Source organism: Dinoponera quadriceps, unplaced genomic scaffold (genome assembly GCF_001313825.1).
Source record: "Dinoponera quadriceps isolate SergipeBrazil2010 unplaced genomic scaffold, ASM131382v1 scaffold717, whole genome shotgun sequence".
Lineage (NCBI taxonomy): Eukaryota > Metazoa > Arthropoda > Insecta > Hymenoptera > Formicidae > Dinoponera > Dinoponera quadriceps.
The window spans coordinates 1,310,663-1,333,224 of record NW_014555639.1 but is presented as its reverse complement, the minus strand read 5'-3'; the positions used below and the strand labels follow the sequence as shown (position 1 = coordinate 1,333,224).

The 22,562-nt window shown below is 38.0% G+C and overlaps 1 protein-coding gene across 4 annotated transcripts in view; it reads left to right on the top strand.

Annotated features, from left to right (window-relative positions):
* LOC106745032 (beta-arrestin-1-like) overlaps positions 1 to 21,466 on the top strand; it is a 30,496-nt gene extending 9,030 nt beyond the window's left edge. The window contains exons 1-9 of one of the 4 annotated variants that reach the window (XM_014620259.1): positions 2,976 to 3,620; positions 3,802 to 4,036; positions 5,135 to 5,510; positions 5,943 to 6,236; positions 7,305 to 7,442; positions 9,971 to 10,114; positions 13,913 to 13,999; positions 14,168 to 14,314; positions 15,333 to 21,466. In XM_014620259.1, the coding sequence (XP_014475745.1) occupies positions 3,594 to 3,620; positions 3,802 to 4,036; positions 5,135 to 5,510; positions 5,943 to 6,236; positions 7,305 to 7,442; positions 9,971 to 10,114; positions 13,913 to 13,999; positions 14,168 to 14,314; positions 15,333 to 15,408 (1,524 nt within the window). In that variant the 5' untranslated portion in view covers positions 2,976 to 3,593 and the 3' untranslated portion in view covers positions 15,409 to 21,466. Of the gene's footprint in view, positions 1 to 2,975; positions 3,621 to 3,801; positions 4,037 to 5,134; positions 5,511 to 5,942; positions 6,237 to 7,304; positions 7,443 to 9,970; positions 10,115 to 13,912; positions 14,000 to 14,167; positions 14,315 to 15,332 lie in introns of those variants that run through there. The other 3 variants (XM_014620260.1, XM_014620262.1, XM_014620261.1) reach the window with 3 other exon arrangements.
* Positions 21,467 to 22,562: the final 1,096 nt, after the last annotated feature.

Below are 22,562 nucleotides of genomic sequence, written 5' to 3'. Positions count from 1 at the left end.
CCCCAACCACCCGTCTGCCCCCTTCGGATATGAGATCCACTCTCGAGGGAAAAGTGGCACCGGCGATGACTGCATTTGACGTGCAATGCGCGATACAATGTGTTTCGGAATGAATTAATCCGTGCTTTCGTTTCCTCTCTTTTCTCTCGCCGCGCCGCCCTTTCGATCAGCAAATTAACGAGTGAGCGATACCGACGTTATCAATATACGAGAGAGAGAGAGAGAGAGAGAGAGAGAAAGAGAAACAACGAAAAAATTAAATCGACGGGCGAATATTAAATAAAACGCTCGTGTCTGTGTCGCCGGTATCTATATAAAAAGTCGCATTACGCGATGGAAATCAATAAATGTTTGCGTAAACATTTTCGGCTCGATTCTCCATTTGATTGATCGGTTTGCCTGATATTTTCCCTCGAGTAAACACGATTCTTTTTTTTTCATCCGAACAAATGAACTCCGCCGATTGGTTTGCGTTTTGCGAAATTGTTTTTTCCTTCCTCCTTTTCTCCTGACTGTTCAATTATACGCGGAAAAAAAAGTTTAGTTCTATCAACCAAAAAGGGAACAATCAGATACGTTTTAGTCGAAGAAAAGAATTTCCGGTTATACGAAACAGAAATTCGGTTTCCTTCAATCAGAACGCATCTAGCTGTTCCCTTTCTGATTAATGCAATCAGATTGATTTTTCCGTATATGTACGTGTGTATGAATGAAGAGCCACGATAGCATCCGCGAACGCCTGTTCAGACGGCGGTGCTGAACGTTGATTCCAGGGCATGCGAGATAACACGCGAGTGACGTCAAATGAATCGTAAGACCAGCTTCCGTCCGTTGACCCAGCATGCAAAATTCGACCTGGATTGTTCAAAGGACTTCTGTCCGCCAGGAATCGCGGACAATTAACGTACGAGGATTCCGAGACAACGGATTACCGTAGACGTCGTTGTCGTCGTCGCTTCTGTGTCGCGCTTTCGACATTCGTCGAAGCAAAATTGCGAAGTTCCGCGCTTCGTGAGGGGAGAAAACAAGAGAACGGGGAAAAGTGTGGAAAATGCAAATAAAAAGAAGAAAAATGAAACAGACGTCAGAGTCGGGAGAATATTATCATCTGGGATATCTCTCTCAATAAAATTGCACGCGTGTTCGACCTATTGGAGCCTTGATGGAGCCTCGCAACTAAATGAAGTTAGCCCGAAGTTTAAAATTAACTTCGACCGACGCATTATTCGGAAGAAACAGTGACGAATTGCAATAGTTGAATGTAAAAGTATTGCTCTCATTAACATACTTTTGTTTAATAATAAGAGAGGCCGCTTCAAAAATGAAATATAATTATGGAAGAATAATATATTTTCTCGAAAGTAATATTACTCATCTCTCAGCGTCTCGAAATTCTCTCTTTACCCCCCGCTTAAATGTTCACATAAATATTTATAATGCACGTGTAAAAAAATTCCAACGGACATCTGCATGAACGTCGAATAAAACGATTGGTTAATTTTATGTCGTCACGCGCTCGCGAATTGCTACAGTTCGATGTAAAAGTGTTGCTTTTATTATTAGCACACCTTTGTATAATAATAATATTGCTTTATAAATGAAATATCATTATGGGAGAATAATATATTTTAAATGAGTAATATTATATTNCCCTTTACTCCCCCCCCCCCCCCACTTAAATGTTTACATAAATATTTATAGCGAACGTGTGAAAAAAATTCCAACGAACATCTGCATAAACATCAAATAAAACGATTGATTAATTTTACATCGTCACGCGCCCACTACGTCGAGTGAAACGCGCAGCTTCATTAAAATGTATGAAAAGAGTTCGCGAAGAGAGCACGCACGCCTCCCAACCTAATCTCTCCTCACTTTATCTTCGTGATATACAATTTGAGAGCAGATCATAGCGCACAAATTGATAACGAAACATATATATTTTGGTGCTCGTGCGATAACATTTGGCACAATGACGTCAAACGCGTACGCAAGTTCCCTATTCCTTTCCGTTGACCCGTTACATCGACAGTAGACGTGCAGCACGACCTTATATTCTCGCGTGCTTTCCTTTATACACGGTGTCTCGTAAATCAATCGGAAATGACATTCGGTAAGATAAGAAACGGAAGGCAAAACATTAAGGCGCTGTACTGATAAATTATGCGAACTGAGGAACGCCGAGTTTCTCATACAAATAAAGAGCTGAAAATAAAAATAAAAATGATGATAAAAATTTCCATAAAAATAAATATCTAAAATTATATCTAATGAGCTATAATTAAAAAAAAAAACCCTCTATAAGATAACCCGGTGAAGAAATGATCTAATAAAGGTCGAAGAAAAATAAATGAAGAACGCGGGAATAAGGAGGCGGGTATTTTTTTCGAAGAAAGAGAAAATTAAACGGTAAAATATTTCTCCCTTGAAACTGTCCGTTCTCCTTCTCTCTTCCTCCCTTAACGAACTTAACATCGATTTTTCCTCGCGGAAAATTCAATCGGCGATTTAATCAGCGGGCTACTGAGTTATCGCGGATTAACGGAAGTGTAAATTGGTAATACGATCTTACACACTTCGATTAATTCAAAGGTAAACTTCGCTTTAACGAAAACTTTATCGCATTAATGTTATCCCCTAATTAGACGAGTTAATATTTGTCTGTGCCGCGCCTGTGTGCGTGCGTGGATGTGTGCGGAGAGCTCTAGTGTAAATTTTGAAGATTTCGAAGTGTGCTCGCCTGTGGAGTATCTCTCGAGAGTAGTACACTCGACGTAAATCCAGTTCGCATTACACTCCGTCGTCCGTGTATCCGTAACCGATCGAGAGCAAGCGGCGTGTAAACCCTGCGAGTACAAATTATTGCACAGGCATTATCGTATTAAGAAATATATGAGCGCCGATTGAAATTGACAAGCCATTTGCCGGAGCGGTTCAGTGCGAGCTCGGCTTCGCCCCGCGGTGTTGCCGCCGTGTTTTACCGCGATCGCGATTCGGCTTTGGTCTGAATTTAATGCAAATGGCTTGTTTCACCTCGGCGAGGTATCGGAAATTTGCCACTTGCGTGTGTACGACGAAGTGCCTGAGTTTTTCACCGTTGCGGAGAACACGCGACGATTCTCTTGGAGAAGAAAAACAAATTATATATGAAACGGACAACAAAGTTTGATTGTTATCATCGTCGTTGTCAAATTTTAGTTTTTTTTTTCTCGTTTTGTCCGCCTTGTACGAGGTAAATTCCTAGGATAAAGAAAACGTCTACAGTAATGGGAAAAACGCAACATGATTGAATTCAATCTCTCGAACAACTCGAATCATCTCGACGATGTGTCGAGTACCGATTGAGTTCCGACGTCAGACGCCGCTGGCTAGAAATTAATTGACGACAATCATACTGTCGTACTTGCGTCGATGAAAGAACTAGGAAAGAATATGATAGAGGTGAATCTGGGAGATTCACGGTGAGAACGGTAGGAAGGTAGAAGAACTCCGTTATGCTGTTTACGTACGAGTTGGCAAACGTGTACGTATCGGTGTTATGTCACGCGTCAAGAGAAACAAATTTTAAACGTTGATCGAAGTCAGACGAAGCAATGTCAACGGAAAAATTGTGTGACAAGGTATACATTCGTCATATTCATCACTGAGACTTCATGTGCGCGAGCATACATATAGTTTTTGTAATTCTACCAAATTTTTCACAAGTCTCCTTAATACTCTCCTTAAATATTGCGCGTGTGTGTGTATGAAATATAATGAGTAAGCGCGAAGAATGACAGAAGAAATATTTCTTGTTGGCAGTGGATAGTCTCGCAAGAATCTCTACGCAAAGCTCCGCCCTCAGATGAGATCGGAAGGATCAGCGCGTTAGCGAACAGCACAAGCAGCGTACTCTCCGACGAGATGGACACTGTCGACAGTGCCAACAAACGGCAGGCTACGCGTGTCTTCAAGAAGTCCAGCCTCAATGGCAAGATTACGGTCTACCTTGGCAAGAGGGACTTCGTCGATCACATCACGCACGTTGATCCCATTGGCAAGTATCGATCATAATCGACCCACGCGCTTGCCAGCGAAAATAACCGCATTTCCCTTGGCCCGGTTTACGACTTTCGATTCGACTCGACTCTCTTTTCGCAAGATACTCGCTCGTATTATATTTTTCATCAATATAAAATAACCATCAAGGCGTATTATAAATTCCAAGGCTAGAACTGTTCCGACATTTTCGAAACTTTGATATAATTTGACATCCGACGACGAAATTCGAAGATTCGTGATACCGAAGCTGTTAATGGAATTAATTGTAGAAAGTACGAAAAAATGCTGTATGATTAGAGAGTATCAGTTCAACCTAGATAAATATTAATATAGGATCTTTTAGATGCAAACGTTGTTTGGGTAATCTATAGTTCAATTCTGAGATTTGTACTTGTCTAGTTTAGAACAAAGTAAATGAAGAAAACGCCAAATAATAAACAACAAATCTCATGAAATTTATTTTAACTTTCCGTTAGTCGCAGTATTCAATAAATATACGTTCAGGCAAATAACGTATCGCCGCTTCTGTAGGACTCAAGATTAAATTCGTCGTTGTCGATATTTTTCTTTATTCTTTTTGTTCTTCTCTGTTCTTTATATACTTTAGTCCTGGCCTATTAACCAAGTGCTAATGAAAGAAAAATTGTCTCAAGAAGCAAAGAAAAATAATGAGAAAATTAGTGTATCTGTGGGATACATTACGACCGCTCAGGGGTGAGAAATATTGCGACTAACGGAGAATCAAAATAAATGCAAATCTTGCCATAATATGTAACAGCATAACGCAATGTAAGAGAAAATTACATATTTTAGAACAGGAAACATTATTTACTATGCCTGCAAAATGAACACACCTTAGCCAGTTCTTGAAGTTTCGAATATTCAAACATCCGAATATTCGAATATCCGAAGTTCGAACTTTCATATTTAAAAATTTCATTATTCGAATGTAATGCGTCGAAGGTTCGAAAATTCGAAGCTTTAAATATAATTTCTAGCCCTAATAAATTAATTTAAAGCGATCACACGTCAATTATGACATTTACTTCCCTCCCCTTCAAATTTCATCGTGAGGTCGTCTCAACAATTCCAGACGGAGTCGTCCTGATCGACCCCGACTACGTGAAAGACCGGAAAGTGTTCGGCCATGTTCTTGCGGCGTTCAAGTACGGAAGGGAGGATTTGGACGTTCTCGGACTGACATTTCGTAAAGACCTCTATCTGGCGGCGGAACAGATCTATCCCGTGCCGGAATCTCCGATGTCGCGACGGGAGTTAACACGATTGCAAGAAAGGCTGATCAAAAAACTGGGTAACAATGCGTATCCCTTTTACTTCGAGCTACCGCCTCACTGTCCGGCCTCGGTCACCCTGCAACCGGCGCCCAGCGAGACTGGCAAACCCTGCGGCGTGGACTACGAATTAAAAGCGTTCGTAGGTGAGGCGCAGGACGACAAACCGCACAAACGGTACGAATCTCGGTCCAACGCGACTCATAACCGATCGACGAACTATTAAAAATTCCAGTCGCTCGGATAAACAACAGGGGGTTTTACTTAATTTAGAAAATCATTACAGAAAATTAAATTTAACTTTGATCAAAATTAACTTAAAAAGGGAAATATTTTCTTGAATGAAAAAAAAAGGAAATTTTATTTTCGCATCTTATATTTTTAAATAAAAATATAAGAGATCTTTTTTATGTCAAAGTGAAAAAATTTTGGTTGGAAGTAAGTTTCGATGTCAAATACGACGTATTTGGACTTCGGCTTAACATCGCGGAAATAAGCATTCTTAGAAGTCCCGATTCTTCTGTGTCAGCGAATCACGACACGAATAATCGAATTAATTATTCGGTTACCGCCAGAATTATTAATCGTCGGAATTGATCTATAACGTAGGAATTCGGTAAGGCTGGCCATCAGAAAGATCATGTACGCGCCGTCGAAACAGGGCGAGCAGCCCTCGGTGGAGGTGAGCAAAGAATTCATGATGTCCCCCAACAAGTTGCATCTGGAAGCTTCGCTTGACAAGGAGCTCTACCATCACGGCGAGAACATAGCTGTGAACGTGCACATAGCGAACAATAGCAACCGAACTGTGAAAAAGATAAAAGTGTCGGTTAGGCAGTTCGCGGACATCTGCCTGTTCTCTACGGCGCAGTATAAGTGCACCGTCGCCGAGGCCGAGAGCGAGTGAGTATTCCCCAGCTAATTACTTTTCGCCCGTTATCAAGGGACGATGATATCGCGGCCCGCTGGCGAGAGAGAAGCGCATCGCAACGTAGGGCGGTTCGACCTAAAAAGCCTCGGTTAATAGAATTACACGTGAAATTCAATTCGAGGAAATGGAATTTTCAGCGCTTCGAGTAAACACGCCTCCAAATCAAATTCCGAAGAATCTTTAATCGATCTTATTTTTTGTTTCCCTTCGTCTCAAATTAAATTCCAAAGAATTCGAGGAGATGAAGTCGTTGAGCTTGAAATCGAGTTTCTAGGGGAATATCGAGAAGAAAGAGTCTTTCAATTTTAAGTAAAAATATCTTCGACACTCTTCTCAAAGCAGTACTTCATAATCTATTTGGATTTACTTTTCACACAAAAATTTCGAGATATTAAAGAAAAATATCGCAGTTTTATTAAAAGGACGTTTCTCAGAGCCGAAAGATAATCATAAATTATGATCGAAGCATCCCGAGGAAAAAAATGTTTATATATAATCATATAAAAAAAAAATATATATATATATAATTGTATATAATTACATATATCCACATAAAATAAAAGTATTATTGAATGAAAAGCGCAAAAAATAGATTTATCTAAGATTTTTACATCATGGGCAACCATAAATATAAAAATTTATCTCAATTATATTTGTACATTTCTAAAAATGTGGGATATATATAATTATATATGATTACATATAGGTATATAGAGACAACATTCATATATAATCATTTTTCCCAGGATTCTATTACACATATATGTGCAAAGTTCAAAATTATTTGTCTTCTTCTTCCATTTAATACACCGTTGATGCAACATCATTAATAACTCGAGAATAGCGATCGATTTAGCGTTATCATTGATCCACGATCTAAGTGTCTTGGATTTGAAAAAGAAAGAAATTCCAAGAAATCTCGCACGATTCGCGGATAGTAGATCGGCTCGAAGTTCGAGTCGCGAGACGAAGTTTTAGGCGCGATAACCCACGACATGAGACTGGTGGTGAGCAGGAAAATAAGATGATTGCACTGGCAGTATAGGGGTAGCGCCAGGATTTACCCTGAGCAAGGTGTTTTCTCTGAGGCCGACGCTTGCCGACAACAAAGACAAGCGGGGTCTTGCACTAGACGGTCAGCTTAAACACGAGGACACCAATCTCGCGTCTAGCACAATGTGAGTGCGAGATCAAGATCAAAGAGATCGAGAGAGCGCTTGTTACTCCCCCTCCCCCCATTACTCTCTCTCTCTCTCTCTCTCTCTCTCTCTCTCTCTCTCTACACATATATATATATATATATATATATATATATATATATATATATATATATATATATATATATATATATATATATATATATATATATATATATATATATATATATATATATATATATATATATATATATATATATATATATATATATATATATATATATATATATATATATATATATATATATATATATATATATATATATATATATATATATATATATATATATATATATATATATATATATATATATATATATATATATATATATATATATATATATATATATATATATATATATATATATATATATATATATATATATATATATATATATATATATATATATATATATATATATATATATATATATATATATATATATATATATATATATATATATATATATATATATATATATATATATATATATATATATATATATATATATATATATATATATATATATATATATATATATATATATATATATATATATATATATATATATATATATATATATATATATATATATATATATATATATATATATATATATATATATATCTTTCTCTCTTTTCTTTTCTCTTCTTTTCCCTTTCTTCTCTCTCTCTCTCTCTCTCTCACTTTTCGCTGAATACTAAAAAGAGAAAAAAGAAAGAAGAAGCAAGGAGGCTGGAAACCGGCCAAATGGATCGCGTCGTTTTCTGTGCCGCGCGTAATCACGACGATATCTCATCGCGAACGGCAGGACTTTATAGGAACTCGTCGCGCTCGAGAGCCATAAAGATGAAGAGCATAACGGTGACGCTGTAAAAATTCTTCCTTTCTTTTTTTCACCGCGGCTTCATCAAGTTACCGGGAACAGCGGAAGTCGCTAAAAGATTAGCTCGTTGCCATGGCGACATTCGCGCGATTAATCGAAGATTGAATTAAGCGACGAGCTAAATCGGTGATCGAATTAATCCTTGGGAGATTAAACCTTAACTGAGTGTTAAATTCCGGCACGCCGATGCTTTGCTCGAAAAATAAGGGAGATTGACGAGAGATATTATATATAGAGAGGGAAAAATATATATGTAGCATTTAATATATATATATATATATATCTTTCTCTCTCATCACGTTTCCGGTTTCTCCTACTCTTCTTGTTATCTCTTTTCTCTTTCTTACCGATGCAACAAGACAAAAACGAACGTGAAAAGTGGAATGACAGTATATTTTCTTGGTGATTTTGTGCTGGGAATATATTTAACGCGGTGGCCTGTAACCACGTATGAATCTCTATTGGTGGTGGTATCTTTTCCTCTGTAAACCGCACCTCCCCCTCTGCCTCGTCCTCTTTTTAACCCTTTCTCACCTGTCGAAACATTTTATCTCTCTTTTTTTTTTAACATTATATATCTTCCTCCTTTCACGAACATATTCTTCAAACGTTCCCGTAGATTTTTGGAGTATACTTCTCTCTTTTAATTATAAACGTAATTGTTTCACACACACACACACACATACACACACACACACACACACACACACACACACACACACACGCGCGCGTCCTGTATCTTTTCTTTTAGGCACTGAACAGTATAGGATTGTCGAATCCTCGTCCCGTTTTCGTCCCTCGTAATAGTAGTCTGTATTGCAGTGTGACGCACAAGCTGACATATCGTATTATCATTGTGTATATGTGTGAAGAATGTGGTAAAAATGATCTGTTTGATACCGTAAACTCGTTCCCCGTTTTATCTCAAAGCGCACGGATTTCAACGAAATTGAAGTTCCGCGAAACATCTGCGGAGGAATGCCAATAAAATCGCCCGCAGTGCTATCGCACTGAGTTAATAATAAACGGTAATCAAAGTTTAATTAATATTAACCTTATTAATATTAAACGATAAATATTAATCAGGTTAACGAAGGCTAATCATGCGTACGTAATTGGCGTGTTAAATGTGTATATTTCGATTCTCCATTGTTATTAAACACCAGCGATATATTTAAAAGCACGGATGGATTCGCGTGAATCCTTGCGTGAAGGAGGTATTTCGATACGCGTTGGATTCGCGATCGCAAGGAAAGAGATTGATTTTCTGCGTCTCGTTCATCTTCTCGTCAATTCGACGGACACGCCATAGAGAGAGAGATGACTCATCAACTGATTTAGAACATGTGCTCAAGCATGCGAGTGTTTTGACGCGACGATTAATCAAGCGTACGTACGAATTAATGCTCTCAGTATCTGTAATATTAAGGAACATAAAGACACGTTTGAACGTTCTCTCGACATAAAACGGTGGTTCAACACGCGACGTTTTCGCGAGATCGACGTCGGTAACGCGACTTCGCGGCCGCGAAATTTCGACCCACGTGGCAACACGTGGCCGACGGTCGCGCACTGACACTCATACTGGCTCTTCAATGTCAGGGAGGGATGCCCGGTGGGACCGGGTTTCACGCTCAGCAAGGTGTTCTCCCTGACACCCCTTCTGGCCAACAACAAAGATAAATGGGGGCTCGCCCTCGACGGCCAACTCAAACACGAGGACACCAATCTGGCGTCCAGCACCCTGTAAGACGCGATGCCTGAATCTGAGCCTGCGACACGCAGAGACACGCCTAGAAATCGATGCCGCCTCGCGCCTTTTTTCAGTAGTCACGCATTTAGCGCCAAAAACGTTCAAGGCAATTACGGACGTTACTCTTCGCGGCCTTCGATTCCGGATCCTGCGCCACGCGATCTTTCGTGAATCGTGGCTTCGACAGCTCGTCGAGAACATTTCACGATCGGATGGCTGAAGTCTCGAAGTTATCACGAGCGGTGAGCTCTACTGAAGCATGTGTAACACGTTCGCTACTACCGTTCGGAATGCATCTGAGGGTGCATTGCGAAATGCGCTGATAGCACCGACAGTACTGCTGCTGAAATGAGCATATTTCAATTGTTCTGAAATTACTAAGTAAACTGTGACAGCAAACTGTGACTGAAAACTGGAACACATTTGCAGCATTATGCAGTATTAGCAAACAATGTGCTTTTATGATATAGCCCACCCACACAATATGTATGTCTTACTGCGTTGAAGACATCTTTATGACATTAGAACGTCTTATTGTTCTTTGGGTATTAAAATATAGAGCGTATAAAAGTAAATTCGAAATTATAGTCAACTCTTAACTCCAATTTTAGTTGATGTATAATTATACGCATATTATTCTAAAATTTTATTGAAAATGATTTCCAAAATTCTTTGTCAGGATGAAGATATTTCAAACGTTTTAAAATTAATAACGAAACGAGGACCCTATTCGTATTAAGAATACGCGTGAAAGCTAATATTGAGAATGTAGTTTCCTTCAACCAAAGCTCATCTGGTTGTTTCTTTTAATGCAACCAGGTTTTTTTTCCGTGTGGGATTTATCTTCGTTAAAAAGGCAGTACGTTTCACTAGCTTGCAGCATGCTAGAAACGATTTCGAAACGCATAAACAGTACTATAAGTACTGTCAGTAATCATCCCGCCACTCTGTATTTTCTCTTTTTTGCGTAATAATGTAAAACAGACTTAATTAATATTTACGTAAGCATAGAATGAAAAAGTAATCCCTGTCACACGTATGTGACACCGGCCTCTCCTGAGAGATCGGTGCGTCGTTCATGCGTGACGTTGGTAGCGAACGTGTCAAGAGAGAGCATAGGGAGGGTGTGTATTAAACAAATATCTGGAAAAACGATATTAATCCGGTGGGTAGTAATAACACGTCTATTCATATTATTTATATATATATATATTTTTACTCATTGAGAACATTTTTCGCTTCAGTAGGAAAATATACATTTTTCTAAAACCGTGGCTTTTCAGAGAAAAACACTTACTTACTCTATACTTTAATAAAAACATTTAGATTTAAGGCTCTTGGCTACCAGCTGTTTAATAAACGCAACATTTAATTAAATTTAATTAACTTGATATAGAATTTTCCTTTCCAATCTCTTCTCATGATTTTGCCAATATTAATTTTACGGTTATTACTTTATTAATTGTTCGAATAAAAAAAAAAATATTCACGCAAGTTTACTAGTATGTTGAATCGATTATAAATGTCATTTTGTGGATATATTTTTTTATTTGAACGCAAAAATTGTTGGCATGCGTTTTCGCACTTCTGACGTCATTAAACAAGGATAGTCGCGAATCAGGAGCCTTAGTAAATACGTTATTAGCATCCACTTTATAAATAATTCATCTTAAAAACGATTGTATAAAAAATAGTAGGTAACTTCGAGAATGATGCCATTTCGATGTCGGGACTCCGTAAATTGCGTACTCGATTTAAAAAGTTCTAAAGCTCCCCTGCATCTCGAAAGGGCTTCGCGGGAGAAAAACTTTTGCGCAACAATTAATTATTCCTTTACGCTGTTACAAATTGAGAAACGCATTACACGAATGGATTAATAATAAAAGTTTCCTACGCGCGAACAGTTGCGCTACGGGAAATAAAAATATTTGCTCACAGTGTGTTTCATAACGCTCCGCGGTGTTTTTCAGCGCTGAATGCGTGGCGACGAGAGAATGCGCGCGGTTGTTGTTACGTTACGTGTACGCACACGTGTCATTGACGCACGCAACGCAGCCGATCACGCCTTTGGGAATTTCATTTTCGTCCGCAACGCTTTTCACCACGGCCGGAAAAAGAAAGTATATGTCGGTTGCCTGCAACGAAGCTTTCCTCGACGATCGAGCGAACAAGCGTCTGTCGATTATTGCCGAGCGACGTGTAACTCCGTTTTGCGAAATTCGCATAAAAAAAAAATTTCACCCGAAGTCTTGTCGTGCGTCTTGAACTCTTTAAATCCAGATCCATGGATCTCGGTGACCTCAATCAAGGTTTGAGAGTCCTCGCATCCGCTCTAAATCTCGAAAAATTTCGCGGAATTTAGATATTAAACGAGCCAGAAATTTAAAACCCGGCATCCGTGTGAATTCCGAGATCCGATTTCTTTAATCCTTTCGGCGCCATTTTCGCACGAGAACCTAGGTATTTTTTGTATTCTGTATCAAATTTCATACATTATGAATTCTCTTACACAGAAAAAAATGTGGTTGTATCAATAGAATTTCCAACAGTACGCGTAATTAGAATAAATTTTCTTAATTCAATAGCGATATCATTAAAATTAAAATTATCATTAAAACTTTAATTATTGAAACAATACATAATATAGTAGTTTTAATGATATTTACTTGAATCAAGAAGATCTACCCCCATTACGTTGCTGTTGGAAATTCAACCTACTATATTATATATTGTTTTAATAATTAAAGTAGTTTTAATGATAATTTTAATTTTAATGATATCGCTATCGAACCAAGAAGATTTATTCCAACTACGCGTACTACTGAAAATTTTATTGATTCAACAGCATTTTCTCCGTACATGTTAACTAATTTATCTTACAAAAATATTCAGTTTTTTAAAATAAAATAATTAAAATATGTGTACTGCGAGTCCTCCGAGATTATATTAATACAATATTATATTAAATTATATAATAATTTACATTTTAATATTATCTTAATCGTATAATGTTCTGTGATGATTGTTTTTCTCGACATTCTATGATCTAAACTACATTTTAAATTGAGCTTCGCGATACTTGGCTAACTGGAACGCGCGATGTCTGTTTCGTGACGAATTGTATTGTCTATTATGTACACGTATCGCGATGACTCACATTGAAACAGACAATTGTTCATTGTTTTCTTCACGTCTCCAACGGAACTACCATTAATAAATTTGCCCGAAAACTCGATAGAACGTAAAAGCACTCCACGATGGTATCAAAAGGATTAAAGAGTTGAGATCTGGGAGATTTAGGATGCGGATTACCTGGCGGCAAAGATATAAACCGAGATACCACCTCTGTCGCGCGCGAGCTTGTGCTTGTCGGAACATAATATCGCCATCGCCGTTGTGCTTGCGTGGAAAAATTGCATGGAACATTTAACGATTGCTCGTTTCCTCTGCGAAGCCGCACTCTCGCGGTTAACGTGATGCAAAAGATATGTACGTGGTTACCGCTTGGCATAAATGTTTGAATAGATATCGTCGAAGGTGTTGTGCAGAGTCAAGTGACGTTTGCGTGGTTTTCTTTTTCTTCTTTTTTTTTGTTCTCTCTCTTCTCTTCTTTTTCCGTTTCTGGCAAATAAAGTCAGCTCGCAATTTGCCTTCTGTATTGTTCTCCGTCGTCATTGCATGACAATGCTGTCGCGCATTTGTTAATCCCGCATGTGCTTCCACGTAATAGCGCCGACATCGATCGCAAAGTGAACGCATCGATATAATAACGATACAAATACGATTCGCAGTGTCGTCGACCCGTCGCAACGTGAGAACCTCGGCATAATCGTCCAGTACAAAGTTAAAGTGAAACTTTGCCTCGGCACCCTCGGAGGGTAAGTTTCGACACGTCTACTCGTAAGGGCTGCATGCCCGTCTGTGAGAAACGGAGATTCCGTTTCTCATGGTCGATCGACATCGACTCTCCACGAGGCTGAATGCGAGATCCCGACTCGAGATGAATGTTTATGTCTGTTTTATGCCGGCGTTATCGCGATCAACAGCGAGTTAGTCGCGGAACTGCCCTTCATACTGATGCACCCCAAACCGGAAGAGGAGGAACCAGCACCGTCCACGGCCCGACCAAGCCCTACGCACAAAACTGACGGCGGGGAAGTCCCTCTCGACGCCAACCTCATTCAATTGGACACGTAAGTCAGCCGGAATTTCGACTCAAATTTAACGGCGAGAAGGGCTCCGCCGAGGCCTCTTGAACTTTCCGATTTTTCGAAATTAAATCTGTCCAAGTAAACTCTTTTCAAGTAAATTTTTCACTGACGGTTTTTTTTTTTTAATTAAATCTTTCAAGGCAACCATTTTTTAAGTAACTTCTTCACTAATTTTTGGAGGAAAGGTTTTTAAACCTTGCGATTTTTAAATTAAATCCTTATAGAATTTCTTTCGATTGAATTTTTCGAGAGAGAATTCTCCAATTTGAGTTGAAATTTAGGCTCCCGTGATTTACAATGAGGAATGTAAAGTTTTTAGATAGGCTAATCAATGTCAGTCTGGTTATTCAGGGATTAATTTATTAGTTACTGTGGAAGAATAAATATGTTTGACAGTGTCAACGCACGCTCCGGTTAGTTTTGTCAGTGATAACTAATAAATTAGTAGCCGAATAACTGACTCTTAGCCTATCTAAAAACTTTTGAATTTCCCTATTTTCACATTAACATCCCTGTTTTTTTTTTCAAATCATTAAGCAGTGTCACCATATTATTATAAATAACATTCTAAGTAATAAATAACTATAAATCTAGAATCGATTGAATAATACAATTCGGCCATTCGACGAAATAACACTGACGAATGTAATCGTTCAGTTCTCAATTTAAAATATTGATCGTCGACAAAGTTATTGTATAGAATATAATGGGAAGCCATAATACAACCTTTTCTTCTAATATTGTTGCATTCTTAATACTATGTAGATGTGTCTTTTCAACTTCGTTTCAAATTAACATTTATTATTTATGCAATGAAATAAATATATAGGAACTTTATTACTTGATAAAAATTAAATTTATGAATAGCCCCCTTGATGGGATAACTAAACGTATAGCACTGAAAAATAGGCAATATATGCTTACATCATTCGAATAACATTTTTCGAAAGATACGACTGAGAAGAGGCCAGTTTTTATTAAATTTTGGTTCTGTTCTCAGGGAGACCGACGGTGACGACGACATCATCTTCGAGGACTTCGCGCGTCTGAGGTTGAAAGGCGAGACAGACGCTTGACCGTGTTCTGCTGACAGCTTGAAGCGTCCCGACACGTTCAACCGTTTGACCTTGACACCACCTCGTTGCGCGCAAGACAGGAACCGCACGACATCGCCGGTTGTGTCGATAGCAACGGTGCCACAGCAACAAACTTGAACGACGGTTTATTATCGTTAGCATCGAGCACAAAATGTCGCCGACCTCTTTCCACCGTTTTTTTGGAAAATGTTACAATTTCTTGAATTAATAATAGTTGGTCGCGAAAAAACGAAGAGAAGACGTTTAAAAGGAAATTAGAGAGAAACAAAGAGAAACATAGAGAAATGATATAAGAGAGGAATTTCGGATGAATTGCTTCGTGAACGTAATTTTGGATTTCTCACGAATTAACTGAAAACCGGAAATACGGGAAGAATTCCTCTTCGATGATCGCCATTTTTACCAATCATCGAAGATAACAAGATTTACACCAGAGTTAAAGAATTACGCTAGAGTGGGTGGTTTGTTTATTATTTAGAGAACCGTTATTTACCGAACAATTGCTGTATAAATTAACTGGGCAACAATTAATTGTGTCGTTGTCTCGCGGCGTGTGTTCACTAATTGATCGTGAACGATTTCCATTTGTGAGAAAAGTACGGCGAATTGGTTGGCGTTTGCGAACTTTTCACCAAATGCCGACGACATTTTACGCTTTGGCTCTGAATGCGGCATCAAAGACTGATATTATCATGGAGAACATCCAGAAATTTTAGCCAATGAGACGTATTTATTGTAAAACTCTTAATGCTAAATGAAAGCTGCTACTGTAAAAAAAAAAAAAAAAGAAAAATCTATCCAAGAGAGAAAAATTCGGTGTATCGATATTTCGCATTTTTTTTTAAAAGAGAGAGGACGAAAAGTCACAAGCGAAATTCGCAATTAATTCGGCCACTCGACGAAATAATCAGTCACGAGTGAATCGCGAGTTAATTCAATAAATACGAGTTTATTAATTAGAAGTTAAACTACCAACTAATTCAATATCGAATCGATGCAAATTCGAGGACGAGAGTCTATCCGGGACTACCGAACAGCCGCTTTTAGTGAGATCACAATCGTTTTATAAACACGGCCAGTACACTGTCTTTAAGTTGCGTCAGCGTAAGGGATAACACTTTTACCAGTCTTTTTATTCGTTGGGTCCTCAGTTCTACTTTTACCAGTGCGGACGAGTGAATTAACGACGAGCTAATATCGTGCGGGCAGCGAGTTCGCGAGAAAGGCGAGTCTAACGCTTCTTCTGTTCTCGTGATAATTTCGCGGAATCACGATACTACAATTATAAGTCAAACACGAACGAGAACACAATTAATTGCAGGCAACTGGAAGCCGTTGACGAACGAATCGTCTGATGTGAGACCCTTTATAGGACGAAACACAGAACGAAAGAAAAATCGAGCCTTTTATATTTTCTCGCGTTTCTCAGAGAAGTTGAATTACTGTAAGGATATAGTTCACGACAACGAGACGGTGAGAAATGATCAGCCCTCCTGCAGATAAACTATAAAGGGTTAAGACTCCAGACGGAGCTTGTTCGGGAATGTTTAACGTAATAATTGGACGAAGTGCGGAGCGATAACGTAGGAAAGTTAGCAAAGGAAAGTTAAGCTGGCGTTTCGAGATGCAGAGATGTCAATTCGTAGATATATTTATGGATATAATTTCTAGGATTTATATATTAGTAGACTCATAAGATTTGTAATATTAATCCGTTGCACCTCCCTCTCCTCCCCACATACCCCGGCGACCCCGATTATATTCTCAATTAACTGAGCTAATGAATTGATTAAGTTAAGACAGCGAGCACAGTTCAGTCATAAGTATCGTCTTCGGCCAATATCGATTGTACGTTTTCGGGCTCAGATACAATGAAAGGAATAAGGAACAAGGAATTAAATACGTGGAATTAAGAACGAGGAATTAAACTTCGACATATAGACAACCATGCCTCGATTAACAATAAAAGAAGAATAGAGAATTCAGATTAAGAATACACATATTGTCGAAATTCGATTTCTTATAACTTGAGTGCTTATAAGGCTTAGTAGTTGATTGGAAATTAACTTTCAAAATGACTGACGATCAACAATACACAAATGAAGATTAGTTAATCGATCAAGAAAATGACAAAAGTGTTAAGGGGATGACGAAGTCGATGACGAACTTGATAAGCGTCGATAGTATAGAAGCGATCCTCAAAATGTTATATTACATAAATATTAACACGATCACGCTACTTTGTATTTCTTATACATATATGTTTTACGTAAATGTTAATGCGATATAAACGTGAATAAGATGAATGTGCGCTACTCTGTTTTATCATATCTAACGGAGAATCTATAAAATGTCAAGATATATAAACATTTTTCTGTAAATTTTTCGTATTTTTTTTTAGATTTTTATATACAATTGTGCAGAAATGTTCTTCGAAACTTTCCTCATCGAGGCAAACACACACTCGATATGTACAAGTTGCACAATTTTTGTTTTAGTAAAATATTTACTCTGCTTGACAGGTAGAGATTTCAGTTTTGTGATTTTTCATCGTTTTCGTCACATATCGGACAATGCTTCAATTCATTTTCGTACGTACTTTCGCTGTATAGAAGCATTTGTAATTCTGTGCAACCAATAAGACGTGAACTTTGCAGAAAGAAATCAGTATTCTGTCGGTAAAGTTTTCAAATATGGCATCCCCTTAATAACGACAATAGAGGTTCGTTAGAAAATAGTAAAAGTGTAGTTTAAAACGTCCTCATGTCTTATTCTCAATTCCTCTTATCGTGTTTTAAACTACAGCTTCCTAATTCCATATATTTAATTCCTTGTCCCTTACTCCTTTCATTGTATCTGAGCCCTTTCTTAAGACTGCTCGTGAATTCGATTTGCATTCGCGTTCACGACACGATGTTAGCAAATCTCGACTCGCCCGAATTTTGAACATCGTTTAGCACTTCGATATCGATATCGCCTAATTGAACCTCGGGCACAAAGACTTTTGCTATAAGACGACGAAAAGTGTTACGAAGATCATCATCCGACAAACTCACATCGCTCGAAAGGAACGATATCACGGCGACATTGCCTCGCGCGTAATTACGTCTCGTCATTTTTCCGAGAATCCGTAGGAAACCTGCTCTCCCTTCTTCCCCTCCCCTCTCTTCGTTAAAAGCAGCCGGAGAACTGCATTCTTGCTAATTCCGAGAACGAGTAATTAAAAAGCGCACGCGCATATAACCTTAACATGTAGATACGAAACGTTGCTGAGTCTCTCCTCAGCCGGCAGCCGGATTCTCGCGAAGATGACGATTTACCATCAACGGTTAATTTTCCAATTCTAAAGAAAGTCAAGTCAACGATGAACGGTCCACGTTGGCAACGAAGTTTAAGTAACGGCGACATTAATTACGATGACGCAGTTTGCAGAGCCACGAAGAAACTATAAAGCAGCAATGTACATGTATATATACATATACGGGAGGCGAGAGAAAATAGTATTTTTTATCACTTTAGCATTTACAAACTGTATTTAGACGAGGTAATTCAAGTATAATGGCTCGGACTGTCTTTTCGCCGCGCGTCACCAACTGGTCGGGGACGCGCGGCGGAAAACGCACGGGCGTGTTTCTTTTATACCAAAGCCGACGTTTCCGCTTTTTTCTTTTGTAATGCTTCTCGAACAAGTATTAATAGTAAATCGCGAGAGTGAATTAAATCTAAAGGGACTTACCATCCGATTGAGTACATTCATTTCTCCTCAATACGAAATGTATTTTTGTTGATCCATTTAATTAATAGACATGTATAAGTAATAATTCTCAATTAGCAAGATGACGTCAAGTGACGTCTCGATGACGTTTTAAACGTTAATAGAACGTCACTGAAACGTTACTTGACGTGGCCTTGCTACTTTTTTCAAATTACTGAGAATTATTGATTAGTCGCGCGGATTTATATTTTGTCCTTGCATTTTACGTCCAGTTTGACATTAACGACGTCGTCGTAAATTTAATATGTATTTAATTTAATATAATATTTAATCTTTTACGACGATGTGTCGTAAATTTAATCCACTTTCTCTCTCCTTTCATTGAGATATCGCTTTATTTAATATCTAACCAACGGATCGCACTTATTTTTAAGGAGCTCCTCCATTTTTTGACTCGCTCTCGTAAGGAAAAACCGGAATACATGCATGTTCAACGAACGTAGCTATTATTTAATTAAGGGAAAAAAGTTTTTGCGATTGTGGTAAATGTCGAGTGTCGACACTTCGATTATCGTTTTAAACATAAGCGACGTGTGTGAGTGTATATGTGCCGCGGCTTGTGTATACAATGAGAGTATATTTTATATTCGCCCGAGGGCGCGCGCATATTTTTTATATGATCGCAACGGTGTAGGTCGTTAACGTTCTTATTGTCACCCGATAGAACAAGATATACAGAATGGATTACGCCGCACAAAACTGGGAGAAGTAAATGAAGTCAATAAAGTGGTGCCGTCTCTGTAACTGTAATATCGAGATCGTTTTCCTGCGATATGAAACCACACCATATATACAAAGTGTCGCAAAAAGAAAATATAAATCCTATCCATCGCCGCAGGCGTTGATTTGAGAATTTTAGCAAGATTTTAAGACAGGTCTTCAGGTACGAGAGAGATATTCGCATCGACGAATTAATATTATGCGTTAGACCTACCAGCAGAAGCTACACGACTTGAATAAATAAGAAAGGGGAATATATAAAACTACACACGATTAGAATGTTGATATTCAATCGTTTTAAAAACTTGCTGAAATTGTATATCAATTTTGAAAACTTGTAACAAAAATTTGTAATTAAAGTTTCTGTATACAAATTATACAAATCACGTATACTCGTGTTCAAATATATGAGTTCCGTTACAATAAAAAAAAAAACAAAAAAAAAACAAAAAAAACACTAAATGAACCGAATTCTTTTCTATGCCAACTTGAATTACGATTATCTCGCTATTAAATGTGAAAAAAAAAACGAAGGTATATATATTTAATATTAAAAACTGAACGTTGTGAGACTAATTTCACGAAGGGAGAAATCCAACGACACCTAATTTCTTCTCGCGTGTGAAACCTGGACGCGACAGTTTTTGGGACACTCTGTATCTAACGAATCTACTGAATCACAGTATCACTGCGATAAGGAAAACAAACGATTACGCTTCTTCAATGTAACATATTTTGCACCGGAGAGCTCACATTTCTCTCATTTACTTCGTTTGTCCGAAGAAAAGATTGTATTCCCGTGCAAGTAGAGAGCCTTAGGATTAAACGTATCGCGGAACGCGGATATGCTGTTATCAGAATGGCTGCTGCATCGTGCAACATATAGACCGACGTAAATAATTGATTACACTGCGCATAATGGTAAACGACATAAGTTAGAGACAAAAAAAGAGGAGGAGGAAGAAGACGAAGAAGAAAGTAAACGAAGGAAAAGATAGAGATAGGTAGAGAGAGAGAGAGATAGATAAAAAGAGGAAGAGAGATTATGCGCTCGCCTTGAGAGTGTGTATCTTTAATTAGTGTAATCGAGTTGATGTACAAGTATCGTGGTTCATTACAGCTGTTACACGTGTAAATCATAAGTGAGAAGAAAAGAGAGGGCCATTATTGCTACTTGTACATTGCGCTAGAGGACGATTTATTTATTGAAGCCGCGCGTTGTTAGTTAGCAACACAAAGTCGTGTCGTTCATGGTCGTTCGTTGTTCATTCGTGAATAATCCGTTTTGTATGTAAAAGAGATTACAAGAGAACTAATAAAGAAGAAAGCGTGAGAGAGAGAAAATAAGCGAGAGCGAGAATAAATGAGCGAGAATGGATGAATGAGAATGAGAAGGAGAGAAAGGAAAATGCGAGAATGCATGCGTATAAATGACACGAAGTAAATAATGCATAATATATTGTATATGTAAAGATCGTGTATTCTCGTATTGTAACTAGCTGTAATAATTTAATAAATCCTGTATATCGGAACTATACATAACTCTCCGTATATCTTCTTTTATAACCCTCGAGCATCATCGTACATCTCGCGTATATGCTTTAGTATTCTCTCTCCATTTGAATGGCCGAGTTCTAAAAAGTTCTCCTCAAAATTACTTCGTCGACCCTTCTCGAATTTTTGTATTGTCCGCAGAATTTTCTAAAAGTTTTCTCCATAACCGAGCAACGTTGAAATACTTAAGAATAAAATATAACAATACACAACGTGACATTGATTAATATATCAAATAATAAAGCATTATCAATATTGTGCACTGCAAACGATGTTATATTATAAAATAGCGCGGTATATTAAAATGCATGAAAATTTTGTAGAAACATTTCATATGATTTCCGCATAATTTCATTATAATTGCGCGCGATACGTTTCACAAGCGCTGCTCCAGTTTCCGAGAGTTAGGAGGAGTTCCTTAATTAAAAAAGTAACGTGCAATTAACGAAGTCGATCAACCTAACGCGAAAGACATGACAAGATTAAATACATTGCTTCCCGAAGGGGGAGCTAAGACTTTCTTTCCAATTGACTACGTTAAGGAGATTTAGAATACTTTGAAGGACTTTCGACGTACAAATTAATATCAATACGTGAGAGTATATATTTTAATAAAATATGTTAATTATAAAAAATAATGATATATCGAATGCGCGAACGCGCGTAAATAATGCAGCTTACGTAACGTATTATTATTTGGAATTTCTAAATTAATATCGCGACCTGGATGAGACGATGATATCGCAATTAATAAATAATGCCAGAACACGCGACTGTAATCCCAGAGAAGAAACCGGGCATGAATAAGAAAAATATTCAGATCCCTTCCATAGTTCCCGAAGTAATTTGCAGACGAGGGTGGTGAATTCGCCATTTCGTTCACGTAGGAACTTCATGCGGATTTAGTCGTCATCCGCCGCAAATTCTCGTCATAAATCGCGCCGAACAGAAACTAGGAAAAAAAAACAAGGAGGGAGAGGAAGCAACGCGGGGGAAGAAAAACGAGAACAGCAAGACGCAGCATTGAAGAGGCCCCGGAAGAATTACATGGCAGAAAGGAAGAAATCGGCCGAGAATAAGAAAT